This window comes from Nicotiana tomentosiformis, chromosome 6 (assembly GCF_000390325.3).
Source record: "Nicotiana tomentosiformis chromosome 6, ASM39032v3, whole genome shotgun sequence".
Lineage (NCBI taxonomy): Eukaryota > Viridiplantae > Streptophyta > Magnoliopsida > Solanales > Solanaceae > Nicotiana > Nicotiana tomentosiformis.
The window spans coordinates 64,003,758-64,028,176 of record NC_090817.1 but is presented as its reverse complement, the minus strand read 5'-3'; the positions used below and the strand labels follow the sequence as shown (position 1 = coordinate 64,028,176).

Sequence of the window (24,419 nt, the reverse complement as noted above, 5' to 3'; positions counted from 1 at the left end):
AAAAAGTTCATATACCATGTCATTTGACATCCAATTTTTCTCCAGGAGGTGCGGTCCGCAGATGAAATCTGCAGCCGCACAAAGTCTTCTACGATGGCAACTTAAATTCTACGGCCGCACAATTGAAAAGTGTGGTCCGCATTTTCTTCTTCACTTACACAATTTTGTCCACCATTCTTTCATTTAACACTCAACCCTGCAGCACACTCAAATCAAGTTAAAAATAACAAATAACATCTAACTACAAAAAGAAAAAGGAAAAGAACTTGGGTTGCCTCCCAAAAAGCGCTTGATTTAACGTCGCGGCATGACGCAATGACAAAGCAATCTCAACCGAAGTAAATGACCGCCACCACGTGGCTCTCTCCAACTTTTCCCAAATAGTGCTTCACCCGATGACCATTGACTCAAAATATTTTATTATTCTTGTTCTTCAAATCCAATGCACCGAAGAGTGTCACACCAACAATTTCAAACGGGCCACTTTATTTGGACTTGAGCTTCCCGGAAAACATCCTCAACCTTGAGTTAGACAACAATACAAGATCACCGACCTTGAACTCTTTGTTGCAAATGTACTAGTCATGAAGATATTTCATCTATTCTTTGTACAAGGACGAACTCTCATATGCATGGTACATGAACTCATCCAATTCATTCAAATGTACAATCCATGAGTTAGCGGCTACATCCCGATCAAGATTCAATTTCATCAAGGCCCACCTTGCCTTGTGCTCTAGTTCCACCGGAAGATGACAAGCTTTCCTGAGTACTAACCGGTATGGAGACATTCTGATATGTGTTTTGTAATCTGTCCTATAAGCCCATAACGCATTATCAAGCTTCTTGGTCCAATCTATTTGATTTGCATTCACCGTTTTAGACAAAATGCTCTTCACTCCCTGTTGGGAACTTCCACTTGACCACTAGCTTGTGGATGATAGGGAGTTGTGACCTTGTGACTAACACCATACTTGCTAAGTAAAGTGTCACAATCCTTGTTGCAAAAGTGTGACTCCCCCCCCATTCCCCATCGCTTATGATTGCACGTGGAGTACCAAATCTTGTAAAAATATTCTTCTTCAAGAAAGCCATTATACTTCTCACCTCATTATTGGGTAAGGCGACCGCCTCAACCCATTTGGACACATAATCCACCGTGACCAAGATGTAAGTGTTCCCACAAGAACTCACAAAAGGGCCCATAAATTCAATGCCCCAAACATCAAAAATATCAATCTCCAAGATGGTTGTGAGAGGCATCTCATTTTTCTTTGAAATGCCACCGGCTCGTAAACATTCATCACATTTTTTCACTAGATCACTTGCATCCTTGTAAAGAGTAGGCAAATAGAAACTACAACTTAGAACTTTGGCCGTCGTTCCTGCTCAACCATCGTGACCACCATATGGAAAAGAATGACAAGCACTAAGAATATCACCTTGCTCTTCATCCGGTACACACCTTCTAATGACCCTATCCGTACAAATCCTGAAAAAGTATGGCTCATCCTAATAATAATCATGACAATCTCTTTTGAGCTTCTTCTTTTGGTTTGAAGAGAACTCATCTAGAATGATACCACTCACAATAAAATTTTCCAAACCCGCAAACCACGGCACCTCTTTCATTAAAAGTGCCAAAAGTTTCTCATCAGGGAAAGAGTCATTGATTTCAAGGCCATCATGTGGCCTTCCTCCTCCTCCAATCGAGACAAGTGGTCCGCCACTTGGTTTTCACTACCCGTGTCTTGAATTTCAATATCAAATTCTTGCAATAAGAGAACCCATCTCATCAATAGAGCTTTGGATTCTTTTTTCTCATAAGGTAGAGAAGCGCCGCATGATCCATGTGGATAATAACTTTGGTACCCATCAAATACGGGCGGAACTTCGCAATTGCAAACACAATAGAAAGGATCTCTTTCTCCATAACGGTATAGTTGACTTGGGCACTATTCATGGTCTTACTAGCATAGTAAACAGGATGAAAACCTTTGTTGATACATTGCCCCAAAATAGTCCAAACTGCTACATCACTTGCATCACCCACGAGTTCAAAAGGCAAGCTCCAATTTGGAGTAGTAATGATAGGAGTAATTGTCAACTTAAGCTTCAATTGTTCAAAATCCCTCATACAATCATTATTGAAATGGAACTCGGCATCCTTTTAAAGGATCTTACACAATGGGTTCACCACTTCAGAGAAATCTTTGATAAAGCGCCGGTAGAAACCCGCATGGCCTAAGAAACTCCGCACACCCTTCACCGAAGTTGGGGGTGGAAGATTAGAAACCACCTCAATCTTTTCTTTTTCAACTTCAATTCCATTCTTTGAGATTTTATGGCCAAGGACAATGCCTTCCTTAACCATGAAATGACATTTCTCCCGATTGAGCACCAAATTGATCTCTTCACATCTAGCCAAAACTTTGTCCAAATATGCTAGACAATCATCAAAAGAATCCCCAACCACCGAAAAGTTATCCATGAAGACTTCAAGGTAGTCCTCCGCCATATCCATGAAAATCGTCATCATACACCATTGAAAAGCCGTTAGTGCATTGCATAAACCAAAAGGTATCCTCTTGAAAGCAAAAGTACTATAAGGACATGTAAATGTTGTTTTCTCTTGATATTCGAGAGCAATAAGAATTAGGTTGTATCCCGAGTACACATCAAGAAAATAATAGAAAGCACGGCTGGCTAATCTATCTAGCATTTGGTCCATGAAAGGAAGTGGAAAGTGATCCTTCCTTGTGACTTTGTTGAGCTTACGATAATCCATAAAAACTCTCCAACCGGTCACCTTTCTTGTGGGAATCAACTCATTCTTATCATTGGTAACAACTTTCATGCCCCCTTCTTTGGGAAACATTGAATCAGAGAGCTCCACGAACTATCAGAGATGGGATAGACAACCCCGGCACCCAACCACTTGATTATCTCCTTCTTGACCACTTCTTGCATAGCCTCATTGAGTCTTCTTTGATGTTCAATGGACGGTTTAGCACCATCCTCCAACTTGATCTTATGCATTCAAAAGGTGGGGCTTATACCCCAAATATCCACCAAAGTCCACCCAATAGCCTTCTTCCTCTTTTATAACACCGCCAATGTATAGTCAACATGCACGTTAGTCAAACAAGAGGAAAGAATAACTGGTAATGTAGAACAAGGGCCAAGAAATTCATACCAAAGATGTGGACGCAATGGCTTCAACACCAAATTAGGTGGCTCTGCAATATAAAGCTTTGTAGGAGGAGTCTTCCTATTCTCAAGATCCAAAGACAATTTTCGGGGTGCATAGTTGTACGACCACCTTCCTTGCAAAGAATTCACACACTCCATGAAACTATCCATCTCGTCATCATCAAAGTTGAGAAAAATGGCTTCCAACATATCACCAACATTGATTGTAGCACTTGTATCATTAACAATAACATCGGTCACCAAATCCACAAAAGAACCTCATTGCTATTTGGTTGCCACATAGACTTACACACATGGAATACCAATTTTTTATCACCAACCAGAAAAGTGAGTTCTTCGCCTTCCACATCACAAAGAGCCTTACCCGTAGTAAGTAAAGGTCTCCCAAGAATGATAGGCACTTCAAAATGAACTTCACAATCTAGAATAACAAAGTCCGTCGGAAGAATGAACTTATCAACCCGGACCAAAACATCTTCAATCACTCCCAATGGCCTCTTCATGGTACGATCAGCCATTTGCAACCTCATAGATATGGGTCTTGGTTTCCTAATTCCCAACGTTTTAAATACTGAATAGGTCATCAATTTGATACTCACCCCAAGATCACAAAGAGCTTTAGCAAAATTGGCACTCCCAATTGTACAAGGAATCGTGAAAGCACTAGGATCCTCCAACTTAGGAGCCATGGAATGAACAATTACACTCACTTAATGAGTGACGTTTATAGTTTCAAACTTTATTGATCACTTCTTGGTCACAAGGTCTTTCATAAACTTAGCATAACTGGGCATTTGTTCTAAAGCCTCTACCAATGGCACATTAATAGAGAGATTTTTCATAATTTGAATGAACTTCTTGAATTGATTATCACCATTTTTCTTGGCAAGTCTTTGAGGATAGGGAGGTGGAGGCTTAGGAAAGGGTGCCTGAGCCTTTTGCACTACCGACTCCGGTATGTCAATGATGTGCTCCCTAGACGGGTTTACCTCCTCATGAGTCTCTTCCACACTATCATCAATTCAATTAGAACCTCATCAATTACTTGAACATTATTTTTTTGGATTTCCTCCTCTTGTCACTTGGTCATCATTCAGAAGTCACTTTTCACTTGAGGTGGGTTCATTCCCACCTCCTCTACTTCTTGTGATTATCGCCATGGCGTGCCCCGTATTGTTACTACCCTTTGGGTTCACCACTGTATCACTTGGTAGTGCACCCTTAGGACGAGTATTAAGAGCTTGAGAGATTTTCCCCATTTGAACTTCAAGATTACTGATTGATGTGGTATGTGAGGCAAGTTGGTCATCCGAATCGGCATTCTTCTCCATCATTTTCTTGAACATGTTCTCAATACGACCCATATCATTGTTTGAAGAACTTGAACCATGGAAAGGTTAAGGAGGTGGGTTGCTAGGTTATTGATACATTGGGGGCCTTTAAAAACCCGACCACTGATTTCCTTGATTGTTTCCCCAACCACCTTGATTGTTACCTCCCCAATTTCCTTGGTTGTTCTCACTTCAATTTCCTTGATTGTTGTTATTATGCCAATTCCCTTGATTGTTAGAACTCCAATTGCCTTGGTTATTTTGTGGTCGCCATTATTGTTGGTTGGAGCTTTGAAGATTGTTCACATATTGCACCTATTCCTCTTGCTCGTGATAAAAATTATCTTGATCAAAATTACCATCATCTTGTGCAGAACTCTCCACTCGGGTTTGAAATTATGGACCCTTGGTCCGCTTTTTGTTACCCAACACATTTACCCCTTCCATAACATGAACTTGTGTAGGAGCTTGAACTTGATTAAGTTGGGCGTTTGCAAGTTGAGTCATTGTTGTTGTCAATTCGGCAATGGCTTGCCCATGGTCTTGCAACTCTTTATTGAGGTGAATCATGTCGGGATCACCTTGTGAAACATTAGCTCGGGATTGCCAAGCCGACGACATTTCTTCCATCTCATCAAGAATCTCACATGCCTTCATATAAGGTGTTGTCATAAAGTTACCATTGGACAATTGATTGACCAGATATTGGTTCGTAGTATTAATACCATGGTAGAAAGTTTGTTGGATCATGTTGTCGGTCATATTATTGTTCGGCCACTCCTTCACCATTGTTCGATACCTTTTCCAAATCTTATATAAAGGTTCATTGGGCTCTTGCTTGAAAGCCAATATTTTATCCCAAGGAGTAGCCATCTCCCAATTCATCCTAAGTATGTTTCGAATGATTAGGCAAGCATTCCAACCAATCTAAAGCTTTACCCCACAGAGAGAAGGGAAAACCCTTAGCCTCAAAGCATCCTCGAAAATATTTATTTGTTTGCTCCCCCAACACGTATCTACAAAGCCCTTCAAATATTTATAGGTGATGTTTTATACGTCAATACCACACAAGAAGGGGGTGATTTGTGTGGTGTCCAATTTTTCGCGTGCACAGATTATAGAAGGACCTGGTTCTTCTATGTGTTCCTTATACTACTATTACGGAATAATAAATACAGAATTTAAAGAACACAAGTATTTTACGTAGAAAACACCTGGCTCAAAAGGTGAAAAAACTACGACCTACTTCCCAGTAGGATTTTCCCAAACTGTCCACTAAATCACTGAGCCAAAAACTACATTTACAAAACACTTTTGTAAACCTAGGATTAACTTTAATCCCGTTGTGGCAACCAGCCTCTAACTGTTGCGATAACTTCAAGTTAACTTTAACTTGAATACTCTGAGTACCTATTACAATGGCCTCTAGATAAAGCTGAAAGGTACAATATGAAAACACCTACTACAATTGAACTAGAATAAAAGACAGACACTTGGAACTGGTTCTTCTATCTGGTTCATGTAGCTTCAGGTTCGCACACTTGAATCACACACAAACTGCTTGCAAAATGCCTTGCTATGTTGCTCTCAATTCACGTTTAACCTCTACTTTTGTGCGTCACATGTAGAATGAGAACATCCTGCGATTTATAAAGTTAGTAGAGTAGAAAATAACTAGAGTTCTAATGCTACTCTTCCTTGGTGGAAGAGTTCTAGTTAATCTTAACTCCTAACTTCTTCCTTATCTTGGATAATGTTCTCGTTGAGTAAGGAGTCCTTCTCCTTATCAATTATTCAATCTTTTCTATCAAGAGATATCTATTATTATGCCAGATTTCATTTATCTCATTCATATGCATTTCACGTGCTTTGAATCTGCCAGTGTCTATGCCTACCAGTGATGGACCTGGTTCATCTCTGAGTTCCTTTGTCAATCTTTAAAACTATCATTTACTTGGGCCAACAAATTTCTCCTTTTTGATGATAACAAACTCTGTGCTTCCATAAGCCTAGGGCATGTTTCAACTTAGCTCAACATCAACACACTGTTAGAAACATTTTTCCATCACTTATCATCAAGGACCAGGTTCATTAGGGTATAAACATCACTGTTCAAAGTGTAAAAGCACAACCTTTTTCCCCATTTTGGCATCATCAAAACGTTGCATAAAAAATATGAGATAACCAGATTTTAAAACTTACTCATGGCCACTGAGACTACTTCAAATGCAATCATGAATTAATCATCATAGATCAATCTAAGAATTTTAATCATCAAAGAAATATAAACAAACAGTTAGAGCAAAAACAGTGAATTTCATTGATGATTGATACGATTCTTCCACAAAGCATAAAAAGAAATAAAAATACTAAAAACATGAGCAAACAAAAAACATCCAAAACTGGGTCACTGAAAGGTCTACACTGGGCTAGAAGTTTAAGGCTTGGAAGAACTGGGGGCATGGTTTTTGGCTTGGAGAAGTTTCAGCATGTCTTGAATAATTCCATCATTCTTCTCCTTTTCCCTTGCTAGTTCAGTTCTGAGAGCATCTCTCTCGAACTCTACCTCAGCCAACCTTTTCTTCAGCCTCCTAATCTCAGTATCCTTAGCCCCACTTTCTTGCACCAAGGCTCGCACCTTGATACTCACTGGTACCTTCTTAGATGAACCAGGTTCTTTAGGAGTGACATGGACTTTATAGTCACAAGCAGGCAACGTATTTTCCCCAAAATGATCCTTGCTTGTACCAACCTCCCTTTCTTCTTTGGATTATAACTTTCAATCACTCTCTTTAGTAGGTCTGCGATGGTTTCCTATTCAGATGAAATAGGTTCATCTATATTTTTCCAAGTTGAACTATCCCTTCAGCGGCTTCGCCAGACCCACTTCCCCCTGTTTTCTTTACACTCTCCTCTACTCCAGCAGATTTTTCTCCCCAAATAACCATTGCACCTGTGTCTTTGGTTAAACTCACAGGAGTGGGTGAAGAATCGACCACTCTTTTACCCTTTCCCCTCACAGCACTTCGAACACCCTTGCTCTCTTTTTCTTTTTCTTTTTCTTTTTCATTTTTACCACCAATTTCTCCAGACTCTGTAGTTTCAACACCTGCTTTAGACCCTACTAGTACAAACTTATTCTCCAAATTTGTTCTCTCCCCGCAACAACCTTGCGAGCAAGCATCTTTACTCTTTTCTTAGAGGTTAAGGTGGTGGAAGGGATGATAGCGGGTGTGGAAGTCAAATCAAACTGAATTTCAATTTTGAAAAGACTTTGGAGTGTATCCCTAGAATCTAGGTACTTCAATTCGGTTGGGACTCTTTTGAACAGAATTTGTTCACTTGTAATGGATAAGTCCAAAAGGAGTTTGGAATTAAGTAGGACTCTGCTCATGATCCAAATATTATTATTTCAAATTATGCAGAGTGTAGAAAATATACCGTGTTATCTTGATGAACCAGGTTCTTCACTGATAATTCTCTTGTGTAAGTCTAAATTTGCCAAAATAGAGAAAATATCATTAGAGATTAATGAGTCATTTTAACACATGGCACAAGAGTATACTATTGAAAGTATGAGTCTGAGCAAAAAATAATCTAATTATATACACATTTTCATATTTTCTAACCAAAGCCAACAATTTTATTTTTTAAAAAATTTTGTTTTCATTTTGTTTTCATTGTGAATTCTAAACTGATCCTTTTAGGTGATCTTAATCATCCCTAATTCTAACTTGTTCCTTTCAAAGTGATCTCTACTTAGGGCTTTTGTGAAGATGTCAGCTATTTGCTTGTCAGTAGCACAAAATTCCACAGTGATCAACATTTATGTGCTTAACATCTATGTGCTTAGTTCTCTTGTGATTAACCGGGTTCTTGGTCATACTAATTGCACTAGTATTATCACAAAAAATAGGGATACAACCAACATCAATTCCAAAGTCCATTAATTGTTGTTTGATCCACAACAATTGAGCATAACATGAAGCAGCAGCAATATACTCAGCTTCAACAGTAGATAAGGCCACTGAATTTTGCTTTTTGGTGGCCCAAGATACAAGACATGAGCCAAGAAAGTGTGCCATACCAGAGGTTCTCTTTCTATCCACAAGAAAACCTGCATAATCAGCATCGGCATATCCCACAAGCTTGAAATTACTACCTTTTGGATACCAAAGACAAAGATCAGTGGTGACTTTTAGATATCTCAAAATTCTCTTGACAACAGTCAAGTGAGACTCCTTTGTATTTGCCTTAAATCTTGCACAAAGGCCTACACTGAAGACAATGTCATGTCTACTAGCAGTGAGATACAACAATGAGTCAATCATTCCCCTATACAACTTCTGATCGACAGATAAATCAGGTTCATCTATATCCAACTTTGTAGTTGTTGCAATAGGAGTGTCAATTTCTTTGGAATCTTTCATTTTAAACCTTTTAAGCAACTCTTTTACATACTTCTACTAATGGATCATAGTTCCATTTGGATGTTGTTTAATTTGTAAGCCTAAAAATAAATTAAGCTCACCCATCATGCTTATTTCAAATTTAATCCCCATTAGTTTAGCAAATTCTTTACTTAACTTATCAGTAGTTGCTCCAAAGATTATATCATCAACATATATCTGAACTACCAAGAGATCTTTACCTTTTTCTTTCAAGAATAAAGTATTGTCAATTTTACCTCTCTTGTAATCATGCTCAAGCAAAAATTTTGATAATCTTTCATACCATGCTCTTGGCGCCTGCTTGAGCCCATAAAGTGCTTTGTTAAGTTTGTACACATGATCTGGACACTCCTTGCTTTCAAACCCCGGAGGTTGCTTGACAAACACTTCTTCCTTTAGATAGCCATTGAGGAAGGCACTCTTGACATCCATCTGGTAAAGGGTGAATTCCATGTAAGCAGCAAAGGCTATAAGGAGTCTTATTGCTTCCAACCTTGCAATTGGAGAAAAGGTTTCATCATAGTCTATGCCCTCCTCTTGGCTATATCCTTGAACCACCAATCTTTCCTTGTTCCTTGTAATAGTTCCATCTTTATCAAGTTTGTTTCTGAAGACCCATTTTGTGCCAATTATTGATCTGTCCAAGGGTCTTGGTACCAGATGCCAAACTTGACTCCTTTCAAATTGGTTGAGTTCATCCTGCATTGCATTTACCCAGTCTGCATCCTGCAAAGCTTCAGCAACATTTTTAGGTTCGATAAGAGATAAGAAAGCATCAAAAGCGCAATAATTCTTTAAAGAATATCTGGTTTTGATTCCATAGGTTGGATCAGTGATGATGTTCTCAATAGGATGAGAACTTTGATATCTATAAGGTTTCACAACCAACTGGTTACCCCTTGATGTTCCCTCAATGTTTTGTTGCTGTGGAACAGGTTCGGGTACAGGTTCCACTGAAGTTTGAGAATTATTTTGTTCTATTTCCCCTGCCATGTTGCCGGGGATAGATGAACCTGTTCCATCACCTGTTCCTTCCTCCATAGATTCTTCAGTCTGGGCTGTGGTTTCATTTAAGTGTTTAACCAGCCCAATTTCTTCATCATCATGTTCCTGTCTCTCAGAAAGAATGTTAGTTTCATCAAAAACCACATGTACACTTTCTTTAACACACATAGTTCTGTTTTTATAAACTTTATAAGCTTTACTATGTGAAGAATATCCCAAGAATACTCCCTCATCACTTCTGGGATCAAACTTACCTAGGGAGTCCTTACCATTGTTGTGCACAAAGCACTTGCATCCAAATGCCCTAAGATGGGATGTGTTTGGTTTTCTCCCTTTAAGTAACTCATAGGGAGCCTTATCTACTAGAGGTCTTGTCATGCACCTATTTATGATATAGCATGTAGTATTTACAGCTTCTGCCCAGAAGCTATGGGGCAGCTTACTAGAAAGAAGCATAGTCCTAGCCATATCTTCAAGAGTCCTATTCTTTCTTTCAACTACTCCATTTTGTTGTGGAGTTCTAGGGGCAGAAAAATTATGATCTATGCCATGCACATCACAAAATTCAGCAAATTTAGCATTTTCAAATTTAGTACCATGATCAGACCTAATTGATGCAAGTTGATTTCCTAATTGTTTATGGGTTTTTCTAACAAATAAAGTGAACATGTCAAATGCTTCATCTTTAGATGTTAAAAATAGTTTCTAGGTAAACATAGAATAATCATCAACAAACACCATCACATATCTCTTACCACCTCTACTTAATGTTCTCATTGGACCACAAAGATCCATATGAACCAGTTCCATCGTTTTGGTGGTACTTACCACTTTCTTGCTTTTAAAAGATTATCTTACCTGCTTTCCCCTTGCACACGCCTCATAAACTTTGTCTTCCTTAAACTTAATGTTAGGCAGTCCTATCACCAAGTCCTTGGAGACTAATTTGTTGAGTTGACTTAGACTTGCATGTCCAAGCCTCTTATGCCAAAGGAGGGGATCACTATCTAGCACACTTAAGCAAGTTAGTTCATTCTCTGAGAGTGTGGACAAATCTATAATATATATTATTCACTCTTTTACCCTGCAAAACAATTTTGTCAGTGATAAGATTTATCACAAAACATTTAGTAAAGGTGAATGCTACCAAGTTATCTCTATCACACAATTGTGACACACTGATTAGGCTATACTTCAAGCCGTCTATCAAGTAGACATTCTCAATGGAATGAGAGTCATCCTTACCTACCTTACCAACCCCAATGATTTCACCTTTCTTTCCATTTCCAAATGAGACATTTCCTCCTTTGAGGTCCTCAAGTGAAAGGAACTGGTTCCTGCTTCCTGTCATATGCTTTGAGCAGCCACTGTCCATGTACTATATTTGGCTATTCCCCTTCACTTGAACGTACAAAAGGAAATCAGGGGTTAGTCTTAGGAACCCAAACTAGTTTGGGTCCCTTTCTATAAGCAAAAGGATGAATTAAATTCTTTTTAGCCCAACTTGGTAACCAATTCTTCGGTTGAACAAAAAATTTGTTCTTTTGACTGGCCCTTTCTTTTGCGTTACATTCACTTTTATAGTGACCAGTCTTACCACAGTGAGTACAAATCTTGTTCTCAGGAAGAGTGAGGTACTTGCTTTTAGGATCCCACTTAGGTAGCTAATTCCCAAAGCCAAGTCTTATTCTATTACTACTGTGATGTTCATGTAGCCATGACAAAGCATCTGAGGACCTGTTCCATTTACTAGTTCTGTCTAGTTCATGTTTGACCTTGCCTAGATCCTCCTTTAGCACTCTTACCTGCTCATCCTTCCTATACAACTCATCTTTCAGTTTTCCTACATTTTCTTCTAAAGTGAGTTGTGTGCAATCAGCTGTCTTCGTACTAGTTCCTAGTTTCAGTTTTAGATTTTCAGATTTTAACTCAAGAATATTTGCTTCAAATGTATGAACCTGGTTCTTCAGAGCAGTATTTTCACTCACAGTCTCACTAATTCTGAGTTCCAGGTTCTTACACTTTGCTTTTAAAATCACACAATCCTTAGACAGCTGTTCTTTTTCTTTATTTATTACCTCAGATTTATTAATGAAATCTAGCAATAATTCAGAGAGTTTTTCTTTAGACAAAAACTTAATCTTGTTTTTGAGATGAATTATACTTACCTCAGATTCCTCATGGATTCCCCGTCTGATTCTTCAATTGCCATAAGTGCTTGTTCATCTCCATCTTCATCATCTGATTCCTCATCTGAACTTTCTCCCCAAGCAACAACCATAGCCTTTATTGATCCTTTGTTATTCTTGGGATGAACTTGTTCCTTCGTTCAGATATTTCCTTCTTCCATTCAATTTCCCATTGAGGGCAGCTCTTGATGTGATGATCAATCTTCCCACACTTATAGCAGCCCTCATTGGTCGCTTTTTCAGGAACCCTAACTTTATTGTAATTTCCACCTCTTGAAGAACGTTTTCCTCTCATACGGTATTTCTTGAAGTCCTTGGTGATCATAGACATTTAATCTTCCTCCATATCAGCACCTTCAGTGATTCTGAGTATCAGGCTCCTTTCCTTCTTGGGCACATCCATCTTCATGGTCTGCCTTCTAAGTTCATACGCAGTGAGATTTCTAATCAGCTCATGCATTTTAAGAGTTGCAATGTTCTTAGATTCCTGAATTGCAATGATTTTGCTTTCCCAAGAAACTGGTAGAACCCTAGTCAGAATCTTCTCAACTTAGTCTTTTCAAGAAGAGTCCTTCCAAGAGACTTCAGTTCATTAGTCAGTATGGTGAACCTTGTATACATCTCTTGGATAGTCTCTCCTTCCTTCATAGAGAAATTCTCATATTGAGAATATAGTAAAGTACCTTTGGACCTCTTTACCTGAGCAGTTCCTTCATGAGCCACTTGCAAGGTGTCCCAAATTTCCTTAGCAGTAGTACAGCTTTGAATTCTGTTGTACTCATCTGGACCAAGTCCACACACAGGCCATTTCTTGGCCTTAGCATTCTTATCCAACTTTCTCAAGTCCTCAGCAGTGCAGTCAGCTCTTGTATTTGGCACATCTACTCCTTCAGCATTCTTCTTCATGGTAGCTAAAGGACCATCAGTAACAATGTCCCATAGCTCGCAGTCTTCTCCAATTATGTGGTCTCTCATTATGTTCTTCTACCGGGAGTAGTAATGACTATTGAAGAGTGGAGGCCTAGCAGTTGATTGCCTTTCCCAGTTCCCAGGTGGTGCACTCATCTTGATCTTTTTCTAAGGTGTTAGCTTCTTCAAGGATAACCCGCTCTGATACCAATTGATGTTTTATATGTCAATACCACACAAGAAGGGGGGGTGATTTGTGTGGTGTCCAATTTTTCGCGTGCATAGATTAAAGAAGGACTTGGTTCTTCTATGTGTTCCTTATACTACTGTTGCGGAATAATAAATATAGAATTTAAAGAACACATGTATTTTACGTGAAAAACACCTGGCTCAAAAGGTGAAAAAATACGACCTACTTCATAATAGGATTTTCCCAAACTCTCCACTAAATCATTGAGCCAAAAACTGCATTTACAAAATACTTTTGTAAACCTAGGATTAACTCTAATCTCATTGTGGCAACCAGCCTCTAACTGCTGCGACAACTTCAAGTTAACTCTAACTTGAATACTCTGAGTACCAATTAAGCCTCTAGATAAAGTTGAAAGGTACAATATGAAAACACCTACTACAATTGAACTAGAATAAAAGACAAACACTTGGAACTAGTTCTTCTATCTGGTTCATGTAGCTTCAGGTTCGCACACTTGAATCACACACGAACTGCTTGCAAAATGCCTTGCTATTTTGCTCTCAATTCACGTTTAACTTCTGCTTTTGTGCATCACATGTAGAATGAGAACATCCGGCGATTTATAGAGTTAGTAGAGTATAAAATAACTAGAGTTCTAATACTACTCTTCCTTGGTGGAAAAGTTCTAGTTAATCTCAACTCCTAACTCCTTCCTTATCTTGGATAAGGTTCTCGTTGAGTAAGGAGTCCTTCTCCTTATCAATTATGCAATCTTTTTCGATCAAGAGATATCTATTATTATGCCAGATTTCATTTATCTCATGCATGTGCATCTCACGTGCTTTGAATCTGCCCGTGTCTATGCCTACCAGTGATGGACCTGGTTCATCCCTGAGTTCTTTTGTCAATCTTCAAAACTATCCTTTACTTGGGCTAATACTAGGCATATTGATTTGGCGCACAGGTAAAAAAGCTTCATTTCTTTAGCAAGGTGAGTATCACATGGGTAATTTAAAAGTTTTGTGCCCTAATGTGAGGGGGGCTATTGTACTTGCATAACCTTCGTTGGGCAAAATCTGGTGTTGTGCCGCTTGTGGTTGTGGTGGTGGAGGCGGGAGAGGCGGGGGCATATTTTCTTGTTGACCACGACCTTGACGATTCGTTTGTGGCACTTAAGGTACATCATCTAGTTGTTCCTCCTCGCCGTCCAACTCACCCAATGGCATATTTACGAGCTCATTGTTCGCCATCTTGTACCTACGAATTCTTTAGCAAATTAGTAACACAAAAGGGAAAGAAGATATTTCAAGAACACACTCAAATATTTAGCTAACACTGTCAAAATATATCCGGCTGCGGCGCCAAAAATTGATCCACGTCCAACCCGCATTCAATAGAGAGTGGAAACGGTCGTTGATGTAATAGTACCCAATAAGAGTCGGGGTCGAATTCCACATGGAGTTTATAAGGGGTGCTAGGGTAGATACTTGATGAGAATACATGAAATAACTCAATTGCGCTTCCAACAAAGGGTGTTTGTTTTCCAATTCTAAAATTAGCACTAACAAATTTAAACTAATTAGAAGAAACTAGAAAGCGAATAATTATTTTTGATGTTTTTAGTCAAATGAAAAAAAAAAGCCTAGGGATGTAACATTCGCCTAAGTGCTAACCTAATGGGTAAATTACGTTAATGCTTGTTTTGTTGATCGGAGTATATTATAACTCTCAACTCTCAATACCTCTCAGTTATAGAGTGTGCGGACTGCACTTCTTCAAAAATCCTCTGAAACTTCAGGTGTCTATTCTGCAGCCACACATGCATTTTCGCGGATCGCACTTTGGCTTACTTTGCTCCTTCTTGTCATTTTGAGCTGGATTACTCCTTTTTGAGTTAGATTTCTTCATTAAGGTTCAATCCTCCAACATGCCTACAATTTGCACAATTTTATTAGTTTTGAGAATAAAAATCAATAAGTTCGGACTAAAACTAAAGTAAGAAGGTACTAATAAGTGGTTAAAATCCGCACTTATCAATTCTCGAAAATAGACACCGTCCTTCTAACCCTCGCTTCTACCACCCTCTCCCAAACTTTCATAGTGTGACTAAGCAACTTGATACCCCTATAATTGTTGCAATTTTAGATATCACATTTGTTCTTGTACAACGGGATCATTGTACTCCACCTCCACTCCTCGGCATCTTCTTCATCCTAAAAATAGCGTTAAATAGCCCGGTTAGTCACTCCAATCCAGCCCTACCCGCATACCTTCAGAATTCAACCGGGATCTCATCTGGCTCGGTCGCTCTGGCTCTATTGATTCACTGAATGAAATTATAAACAACTGAAATTTGCAATGAAACAGTAAAAAGATAGCTGAAAGATGACAGAGAGGGAAGACAGAAATACACCATAGAAGAAGGGGATGAGAAGCAGAACTCTGAGAAAGGGGATGAGAAGCAGAACTCTGAGAAAGGGGATGAGGGAATACAGACACTTCATAACAATTCGCATAAACCTCTTCTTCGTAACCCATAGTATTTTTTTAAGCAATTGGCAACTGGGTTTGGATCCCAAATAAAATTTTCTAACATTTTACTAGGCTCAATAATCCCAACTGAACAAGCCTCATTCATCAGATCTAGCCCATAGAGCCTAACAGAGTTACCGTGGTCACAACACACATTGATGCAATTAGGCAGCATTAGCTCTCTTATCAGCAGCCATCAAAATATCGACGAGACCAAATAGGTGAAATATTTATTAACATGTTATTACTTATTACACTGAAGAATGCTATAAGATTTGCATGCCTATGTTTAGGTTGTTATTACTCCTACCACACTGATGTACTAATATGAGGTCTTAGGAATTACTATAATTTTTGCTTATATACAGCAATAAGTGTCAAGAGTTTTCTTAGAGGAAATCTTGGGTTCCACATTATCATGATGTTTCTTATTTCACAACTTTTAATGTATTTTGCCAGATCCTGTTCTGACTAAAGTATAGATTCTTAAGACCTTCTGATATTATCCGTTTTATGGTTCAAATACATTTGATAGTACCCCACTCTATGGATCGGGTAAAAGGATGAACCACATTCGATCTATTGTATGCAGTCTTACCTTGTATTTTTGCAAGAGATTATTTTACGGCCTAGAACTAAAACTTCCTAGTCACAATATGAGCATCGTGTGCAATTATATTTCGTCTAGCAGAAAGTTTAACTGGACAATCTCCATAAACATAATTAAAATCATAGCAATAATTTAAAGGGCAAACAAAAATACAAGAAAAACTTTTTGATTTTTTTTACATAATGTCGCTTAATTTACTTACATGAGCCTCAACAAATCAATCAACTAGCTAAACGTATGATTGAAAAGAAATTCTCAAGCCCATTATTTATTTATACATTGATTGACAAACACTTTTTTTGCTCTTATTATTTACTGGGCAGCAGTTTCAGCATCTTTTGGTTTCTCAGCTACCTCTTTCTTCTCCTCTGCTGCTGGCTGCTGCTCCTTGGGCTCTTCTTTCACAGCCTCAACTTTGACTTCCTCTGCTGGTTTGGCTGTTTCCTCTTTGGTGACAGTTTCTGTTTCCTCAACAACAGCCTTTGTCTCTGTGGTTACTTCCTCAATCTTGGGAGCCTCTTCTGCTGCTTCTGATACATCTACCAATGGCTCTTCCTTCTTTGTTTCCTCTCCATCTTTCTTCTCCTGATGTTATAATCATGCAAAGAATTATTAATAGAACACATTTTCATATGCATAATTCTCGTTCTGAAATTCTTATTAATTTATCTGCAATTGATGTTTCATTTTGTGTTAAATGAAAAATAATACATTAAAGGATTTTATATAGTTAGAGATTGTGGATATGAAAAATTGGTCAATACTAAGATTCGGTGAAATCCTTAATTTTGGCTGGTAGTCCGGTGTACTAGAGGAGTTTTTCGTGACCTCTAAATCACATGCTGACATATACCATTTATGCTAACCTCTTAATCACACGACATATTTTTATTGTTGTGTCAATTCTCTCTTCTAACGTCAGGTATATATATTAAAAAAAAAAAGAAAGGGAGGTGTATGTATATTTTATTAGATTGCATTCATTCCAAACTTACTAATATTAAATTCTGAATACGTCTGAGCAAGCATAGTGCTTTGTGTACTTGTCCATAAAAAAGACCTTAGCCAAAAGTAAGAATACGAGTTAAATAAAAAAACATATATACCTGGGGAACAGAGCCACCCTCGGATTTCTTGGGGGTAGCAGGGTCCTCAGCAGGGACAGGAGCAGGGGCCAAGTCCCTGTCCAAATCTTTAGGTCTGCTCGCACAGGCTCCCATGATTAATGTCTGAGAGGAGTGAGCGAGCTAGAAGATGGACAAGAAAACGGATTGAGAGAGTATTATTATGAGGAAATCAAAGGGAAGCTTGAAAGCTTGGTTTGAGGCTGAATTAAAAATGTGTCATAGGAGCTCGTTTTATAGCAAGGCCTTGATATGTTGTTGTGGACAGAACAAAAGAAACTTTTTTTACCGTCGAAACATGCGGACATGTTTGTGGAAATTTTGTAATACGAGGTGCTGATTGTTAGAGAAAGTGGAGGCCTTGTTTTAAGAGTTCGTTACGACGGTTTGGAAGAGAAATATATTTTTTTCTTAAATTCTTTTGTAGGTCATTATTTTTGCTTCTTTTTATAATTTTTTATGTATTTTTGTTTTGTCATCATATGTTGAAAAGGGATATTTCATACATGTAAGATGTAACAATGCACAGCTATTTACGAAAAGTGATAAGTAAAATATTAACGTTATTGTGATAAGAAAAATCAAATTATGGTGGATGTCTACTCTTCCTCCATGATCTTCTCAAATGCCAATGGCATATTCAATGACATATTTCTATGTTTAATGACATATTCAATGACATATTTTTCTTCACTTTTCATGCATATATAAATGTCTTGTAATAGATAAGAAAATACACACAATTGAAGAAGAAAATCTCTTCCTTCTCTCTATCTTCATTTCTTGTTCATGTTTTACTAAATTGCTTTTATTTCATAACAACATGTCTTGTTCATGTTTTACTAAGTTGCTTTTATTTCATAACACGTTATCAGCACGACTGTGCTCCCATTTTTGTACACCTCCATATAGGCATAGGCTGTGCTTTGTGTTTGCTATCCTTATACCAACAATTCTGTGGCTATCAAACAAAATAAAGATAGAAGTCAATGGATTGGATACTAATACAAGATAAGTTTTCATCTTTCTAGCTTATTCATATTTTTATTTTTATCTTCCACTAATCTCAAAAAATTTCTATTTTGCCATGATAACTCACAATAAGCTTTCAGTATTTTATTTCCATTTTGTTATAGCTTGAAAGTGTGCGAGCCCTGCATTGACAAGTATAGTTTTTGCTTATTCTTTCTTGACGTCTGATATGAATTTTTAGTTATCGTTTGGCTATCCTTCAAGGGATATATTCATGAACCAAATCAAAATGCATGAAAAAATATTTTGTAATTAAGTTTTGAAACAGGTACTTTCTACTCAATTCTGTAACTTATATTTAACGTGCTGAATAGTACTTACATATATGTGCGCAGATATCAGACAACCAATGTGCCCTTTACCCTTTTCACGCTAAGATGAATGTTACTATGGTAATATTTAATAAATAGAACTAAACCGGTACTATTCCTGCATAGTTGGTTAAATGCATGCATAAATAAACATAATATTGTGGCAGGATAGTTGTAAGCATAATAGATATTCTGATTTACAGTTAATCTTAGCCTTTGACTATCATCTATAATCCATATATTATGATGTGAATTGGATCGCATATGTAGATATTGGAAGTACTACAGGAATTATATATATGCTTCCAAGCCCTAGTCTTTATTATTACTTTATTGATTTGGTTTATCGTTTACAAAATTGGTAAGTGTTCTAACAGATTATCTAGTATTTATTTGAATGCACTTCTATTTGAATTCACGTAAATCTAAAAGTGATAACACTTAGAAGGAATGAAACGTTTTTGTCGTACAACCTTAAAAAGTGGTTATATTTTTAAATCTTGTTATAACTAATTTTGTTTATGTTTTCGACCACAAGATTGCTAATTTAATCTTGTACTTTGGCCTATTATGCAACTAGTTAAGACATATTTAAGTTCTGGTGCACTATAATGATAAGAGTTGGGTTTGAGTCCCAACACATTTTGCCTAACATGCCTTTATATGGGTAAGGCATTGGATTTGAGTCACAATGCACAGTATCAATGAAAGAATCATGAAGCCCGCCCTGCTTGATATGCTCCATTCAGTGAAGCGAATGTGGCAACAATATATGATAAGTTTGAAAGACGACAAAATAATTTTTTATGACTGTATGAATGTACGAAGACATGGCAAGGGACGAAATAATAATTTGTCTTCATTATGGTAACTATAAAAGGAGAACAATAAGGGTTCTCGATGTAATCCTTCAAAAAGGTGAAGGAAATATTTATTATCAAAATGGTACGAAAAATTTATAAAGCATGTCACTATAATTATAATCCATTTTTTTAAAGAGAATGTGACTTGTGATAAGCATTGAGAATGCAGACTCATTCCTGAAGGTGAATGTAGCAGTATGTAATAAAAGTAATGAATAAAGACGTGCAATGCATGATTGGATACATACCACAACTCACCTCTAAGGGAGGTTTGAGACAAAGAAAGATAATGAATATTACTGTGTAGTTACATAAATATATCATTAGTCGCATACATGTGATACGCCAAAAATATTTTGTCATGCCTTATGAAAGTTATTAAAAGCAAAATTAAAGCAAGAAATTATTTTGCTTATGATGATTTTGAACATGACAATTATTATGATATGATTCTCTTTGTGAAGGAGACATTCATTATATGGATGGTGTGACAAAAGATCTTGTAGTACAAAAGCAGTTAAAAGCTCTGAAAGAACTAATTTGTTACTACCAGGATGAATCAAATTGTTCATGACATTAATATTGTAGTAAGTCTCAAAAGAAATATTTTAATTTACAAATATATTAGCCAAAGTGGTTGGCATATTGAGACTATAAATGAAAAGAAGATTGAATATTTTTATATTACTATAATCATACCGGGTAAATATAAAAGGTTACCTGACTTTTCTTCTATTTGTACTACACAAGTATACGCATGATGATGCAATCACAAGCCACAAGTAAACTAGAGGTTTACTCAAATAAATATTAGTTGGCATGACCGGTTGACCATCTCGGTTCAATTATGATGCGAAAAATTAATTGAAAATTATATTGGCATATATTGAAGAAATATAAGATTCTTCAACAATTGTGCTGCTTATTCTCATGATATACCAGTTAAGGTTGGGATTGAATCCCTTGATTTTTGGAACGAATAAAAGGTGATAAATATATGGGCCCAGTCACCTTCCATGTGGACCGTTTATTATTATATGATTTTAATAGATGCATCTATTCCATGGTAACATGTACATTTATTATCAACTTGCAGTTTGGCTTTTGCAAGATTGATTGCTCAAATTATTAGAGCACAGTTTCAGAATATAAATTATGACGATTTATCTTGATAATACTAGTTTAAATCCAAGTTGGTTTAGCAGAAATTGTATGCCTCCAATTATATCTAAACCATTGGTTATGAGAACAAAACTGCCAAAATAAAATTTGATATGTGATGTATTATTTAATATACAACAGCACTTATACGCATCTAGCCAAGTTATGATAAGTTCTTCCGATCACAATCGGTTCAGGGTCAGGAACCAAATAATTTCCATCTAGAAATATAAATGTGCTATATGATTTAATTGTTCCACCATAATGCACAAATATGGATGCCCAAACAAGGCTAGGGATATGTGTTAGTGATCCCAAGAATAGAGGAGAAAATGGACAGCTGAAAAGATAATGCATGTAATGAATTATTATGAGTACATCTAGATCCTCGTACGAGAAAATATGAACTTGAAGTTCAAGTGATAATTCATTTGTAAAATATTGCCAGGCATATTTGCTGACCCAAAGCTAAATGTCATATTCAACTGCTAATGCTCCAAATAAAATAAAATTCATAATGAATAGAGTCTATGGCATGCATGAATCATAATAGACTAATCGGTTCCAAAGATAAAACTCATTGAAGAAGGAGAGGAGCAAATGTTTAAGATGGTCATAATAAGGAGGCAAGTGCTCTAAAAGAACACCACGACATAACACTTCATAAGACCTCATGGGAGAGGCTTAGGTACCTGAAAATAATAAGATAAAAAGGTCTCAATAAGTTATGTCTTTATTGGGTAATAGTGGAACCGATATAAAATGATCGTCGACGATATTGTTAATATAATGTAGCGCTCAATATTATTAATATTGATGAGGATCTTGAGCTCAAATCTGTCATGAAATTTGGAGAGTTTGGCCAAATGAAAAATACGCAATGAAAATTGATTTCACCTGAAAAATATGAAGTTGGACGGATAGTCTCAACACCTGAAAGTATAAAGCCAATGGAGGTATAAATGTGTTCTTGTACGAAAAAAAAGGTCAAGTCGATAGACATAAAGATGACTTTTGTCACAAGAAGATTTGTAAATATCCTGACGTTGATTATATAGAGACATGTTCTCCTATGGTGGATGTCGCCATTTCAGATTTTAATCTGGCAATACAAGAAAAACGTGATATGCGTATAATAGAAATCATTGAAGGATTTAAATTGTTCTGAAGCATATTAAGGTTTCCAAGAAATTTATTGAATAAAGCTTCAAAAATCCTTATACGGATTGAAACAATCAGGACGCATGTGGTATAATCGCCTGAGTGAGTACCTATTGAAAGAAGGGTACAAGAATGATTCAATTTGTTCTTGTGTATTTATAAAAAAAATATGGATCTAAATTTGTTATAATCAACGTGTATGTTGATGATTTAAATATCATTGGAACTCCTAGGGAGCTTCCTAAAGCAGTAGAGCTTCCTAAAGCAGTAGACTATTTAAAGAAAGAATTTGAAATGAAAGATCTTGAAAAGACAAAATTTTGTCTTGGTCTACAAATTGAGTATATGAAAGATAAAATTTTTGTTCATCAATCAGCATACACTAAAAAGATTTTAAAGCGATTCTATATGGATAAAGCACATCCATTCCGACCTCATAAAAATAATGAAGAGCTTCTTGGTCCCGAAGTACCATAACTTAGTGCAATTGGTGTACTAATATATCTTTCTAACATTACAAGGTTTGATATAACTTTTTCAGTTAATGTATTAGCAAGATATAGCTCTGCTCCTACAAGGAGACATTGGAATGGAATCAAACACATATTGCAGTATCTAAAAGGGACTACTGATATGGGATTATTTTATGGCAATGATTGCAGTCCCGATCTTGTTGGTTATGCCGATGCTTGGTATTTATCTGACCCACACAAGGCTCGATCTCAAACAGACTATGTGTTTACATATGGAGGCACTGCCATATCTTGGCAATCGACTAAGCAATCAATCGTGGCTACGTCATCTAATCATGTTGAGATAATTGCTATTCATGAAGCAAGTCGAGAATGTGTATGGTTGAGGTCTATAATACACCTTTTTCGAGGAAAATATGGTTTGAGGTGTGACAAACTACCCACAATTTTGTATGAAGACAATGCAGCATGCATAGCCCAATTGAAGGGAGGATTCATAAAAGGGGATAGGACAAAGCAAATTTTACCGGAGTTATTTTTCACGCATGATCTTTAAAAGAATGGTGATATCAATGTGCAACAGATCCGTTCAAGCGATAGTATGGCTGATTTGTTCACCAAATCTCTACCTACGTCAACCTTCAAGAAACTAGTGTACAAGATTGGGATGCGAAGGCTCAAGGATGTGAATTGATGCTCTCATCAGGGGGAGTTAATACGCGTTGTACTCTTTTTCCCTTACAAGATTTTGTCCCACTGGGTTTTCCTTGTAAGGTTTTTAACGAGGTAACCAAAAGACATATTTCTAAACTTGTGTACTCTTTTTCCTTCAATAGGATCTTTTTTCCATAGGGTTTTTTCCTAATAAGGTTTTAACGAGGCACATTATCTATGGACATCCAAGGGGGAGTGTTATAAGAAAAATCAAATTATGGTGGATGTCTACTCTTCCTCCATGATCTTCTCAAATGCTTAATGACATATTCAATGACATATTTCTATGCTTAATGACATATTCAATGACATATTTTTCTTCACTTTTCATGCCTATATAAAGGCCTTGTAATAGATAAGAAAATACACATAATTGAAGAAGAAAATCTCTTCCTTCTCTCTATCTCCATTTCTTGTTCATGTTTTACTAAATTACTTTTATTTCATAACAACATGTCTTGTTCATGTTTTACTAAGTTGCTTTTATTTCATAACAGTTATGATATTTTGTGAATCACACAACAAACATTATAGTGTGAGACTCTTTCAAAATATTTGACAAGTGGAATATGGGGTCCCATTTTATTAGTTGTGTAATTTCTTTTTTCTTTCTAATGTTTTCCATCTACTTGGTGGAAGGTGATGGTACCGGGGGAGTAATTTGCATGATGATTCCCTTCTTCGAATAAATACCATGATAAGCAAATGAACCTTACGACTTACTATTTAGTTTACAAGTGCAAACCACATATTTAAGATTGCAATCAAATGATTAGAGTTCATGCTTCAACTTTTCGCTACACTTGCTTTGTAAGTCGAGAATTCGATTAGTTTTTTATCCCGTTTTATGCTAATATTAAACTTGTCCAGCCAAACTTAAGGATTAAGTTTAGCACAGCATTTCTTGGGTTTCTAATTCTGTGTAAGAAAAATGAATAAAATGAACATTCCAACTACATAAGGCATGGAGATCTTGAAACCTAAGTTTGCAAATGTGAAAATGCTTGCACGTTAAACTTTCCTTGAGTTACAATGCTAGCATCTACCTAATTTTTACACAAGCTAGCTAGTCTTGTTTATAGTATGTAGTTTTTCATGTCTTCCGGACCCGAGAGATTATATTCAATAACGCCTGCATATCTATGAT

General features: G+C 36.9%; 4 protein-coding genes across 4 annotated transcripts; all 4 read right to left on the bottom strand.

Annotated features, from left to right (window-relative positions):
• Positions 1-3,102: 3,102 nt before the first annotated feature.
• Positions 3,103-3,902, bottom strand: LOC138894108 (uncharacterized). The gene is made up of 2 exons (XM_070178789.1): positions 3,503-3,902; positions 3,103-3,392 (listed from the first exon to the last, which is right to left on the bottom strand). The coding sequence occupies exons 1-2, from the start codon at positions 3,900-3,902 to the stop codon at positions 3,103-3,105; spliced, it is 690 nt and encodes a 229-aa protein (XP_070034890.1).
• A 57-nt stretch (positions 3,903-3,959) lies between these two features.
• Positions 3,960-4,577, bottom strand: LOC138894107 (uncharacterized). The gene is made up of 2 exons (XM_070178788.1): positions 4,318-4,577; positions 3,960-4,224 (listed from the first exon to the last, which is right to left on the bottom strand). The coding sequence occupies exons 1-2, from the start codon at positions 4,575-4,577 to the stop codon at positions 3,960-3,962; spliced, it is 525 nt and encodes a 174-aa protein (XP_070034889.1).
• A 3,761-nt stretch (positions 4,578-8,338) lies between these two features.
• On the bottom strand, positions 8,339-11,375 carry LOC138894106 (uncharacterized). The gene is made up of 5 exons (XM_070178787.1): positions 11,084-11,375; positions 10,859-11,007; positions 9,710-10,105; positions 9,076-9,172; positions 8,339-8,967 (listed from the first exon to the last, which is right to left on the bottom strand). Exons 1-5 carry the CDS (start codon positions 11,373-11,375, stop codon positions 8,339-8,341), a joined length of 1,563 nt encoding a protein of 520 aa, XP_070034888.1.
• Positions 11,376-16,583: 5,208 nt separating this feature from the next.
• Positions 16,584-17,778, bottom strand: LOC104113049 (uncharacterized). The gene is made up of 2 exons (XM_009623133.4): positions 17,540-17,778; positions 16,584-17,018 (listed from the first exon to the last, which is right to left on the bottom strand). Exons 1-2 carry the CDS (start codon positions 17,651-17,653, stop codon positions 16,746-16,748), a joined length of 387 nt encoding a protein of 128 aa, XP_009621428.1. The 5' UTR covers positions 17,654-17,778; the 3' UTR covers positions 16,584-16,745.
• Positions 17,779-24,419: the final 6,641 nt, after the last annotated feature.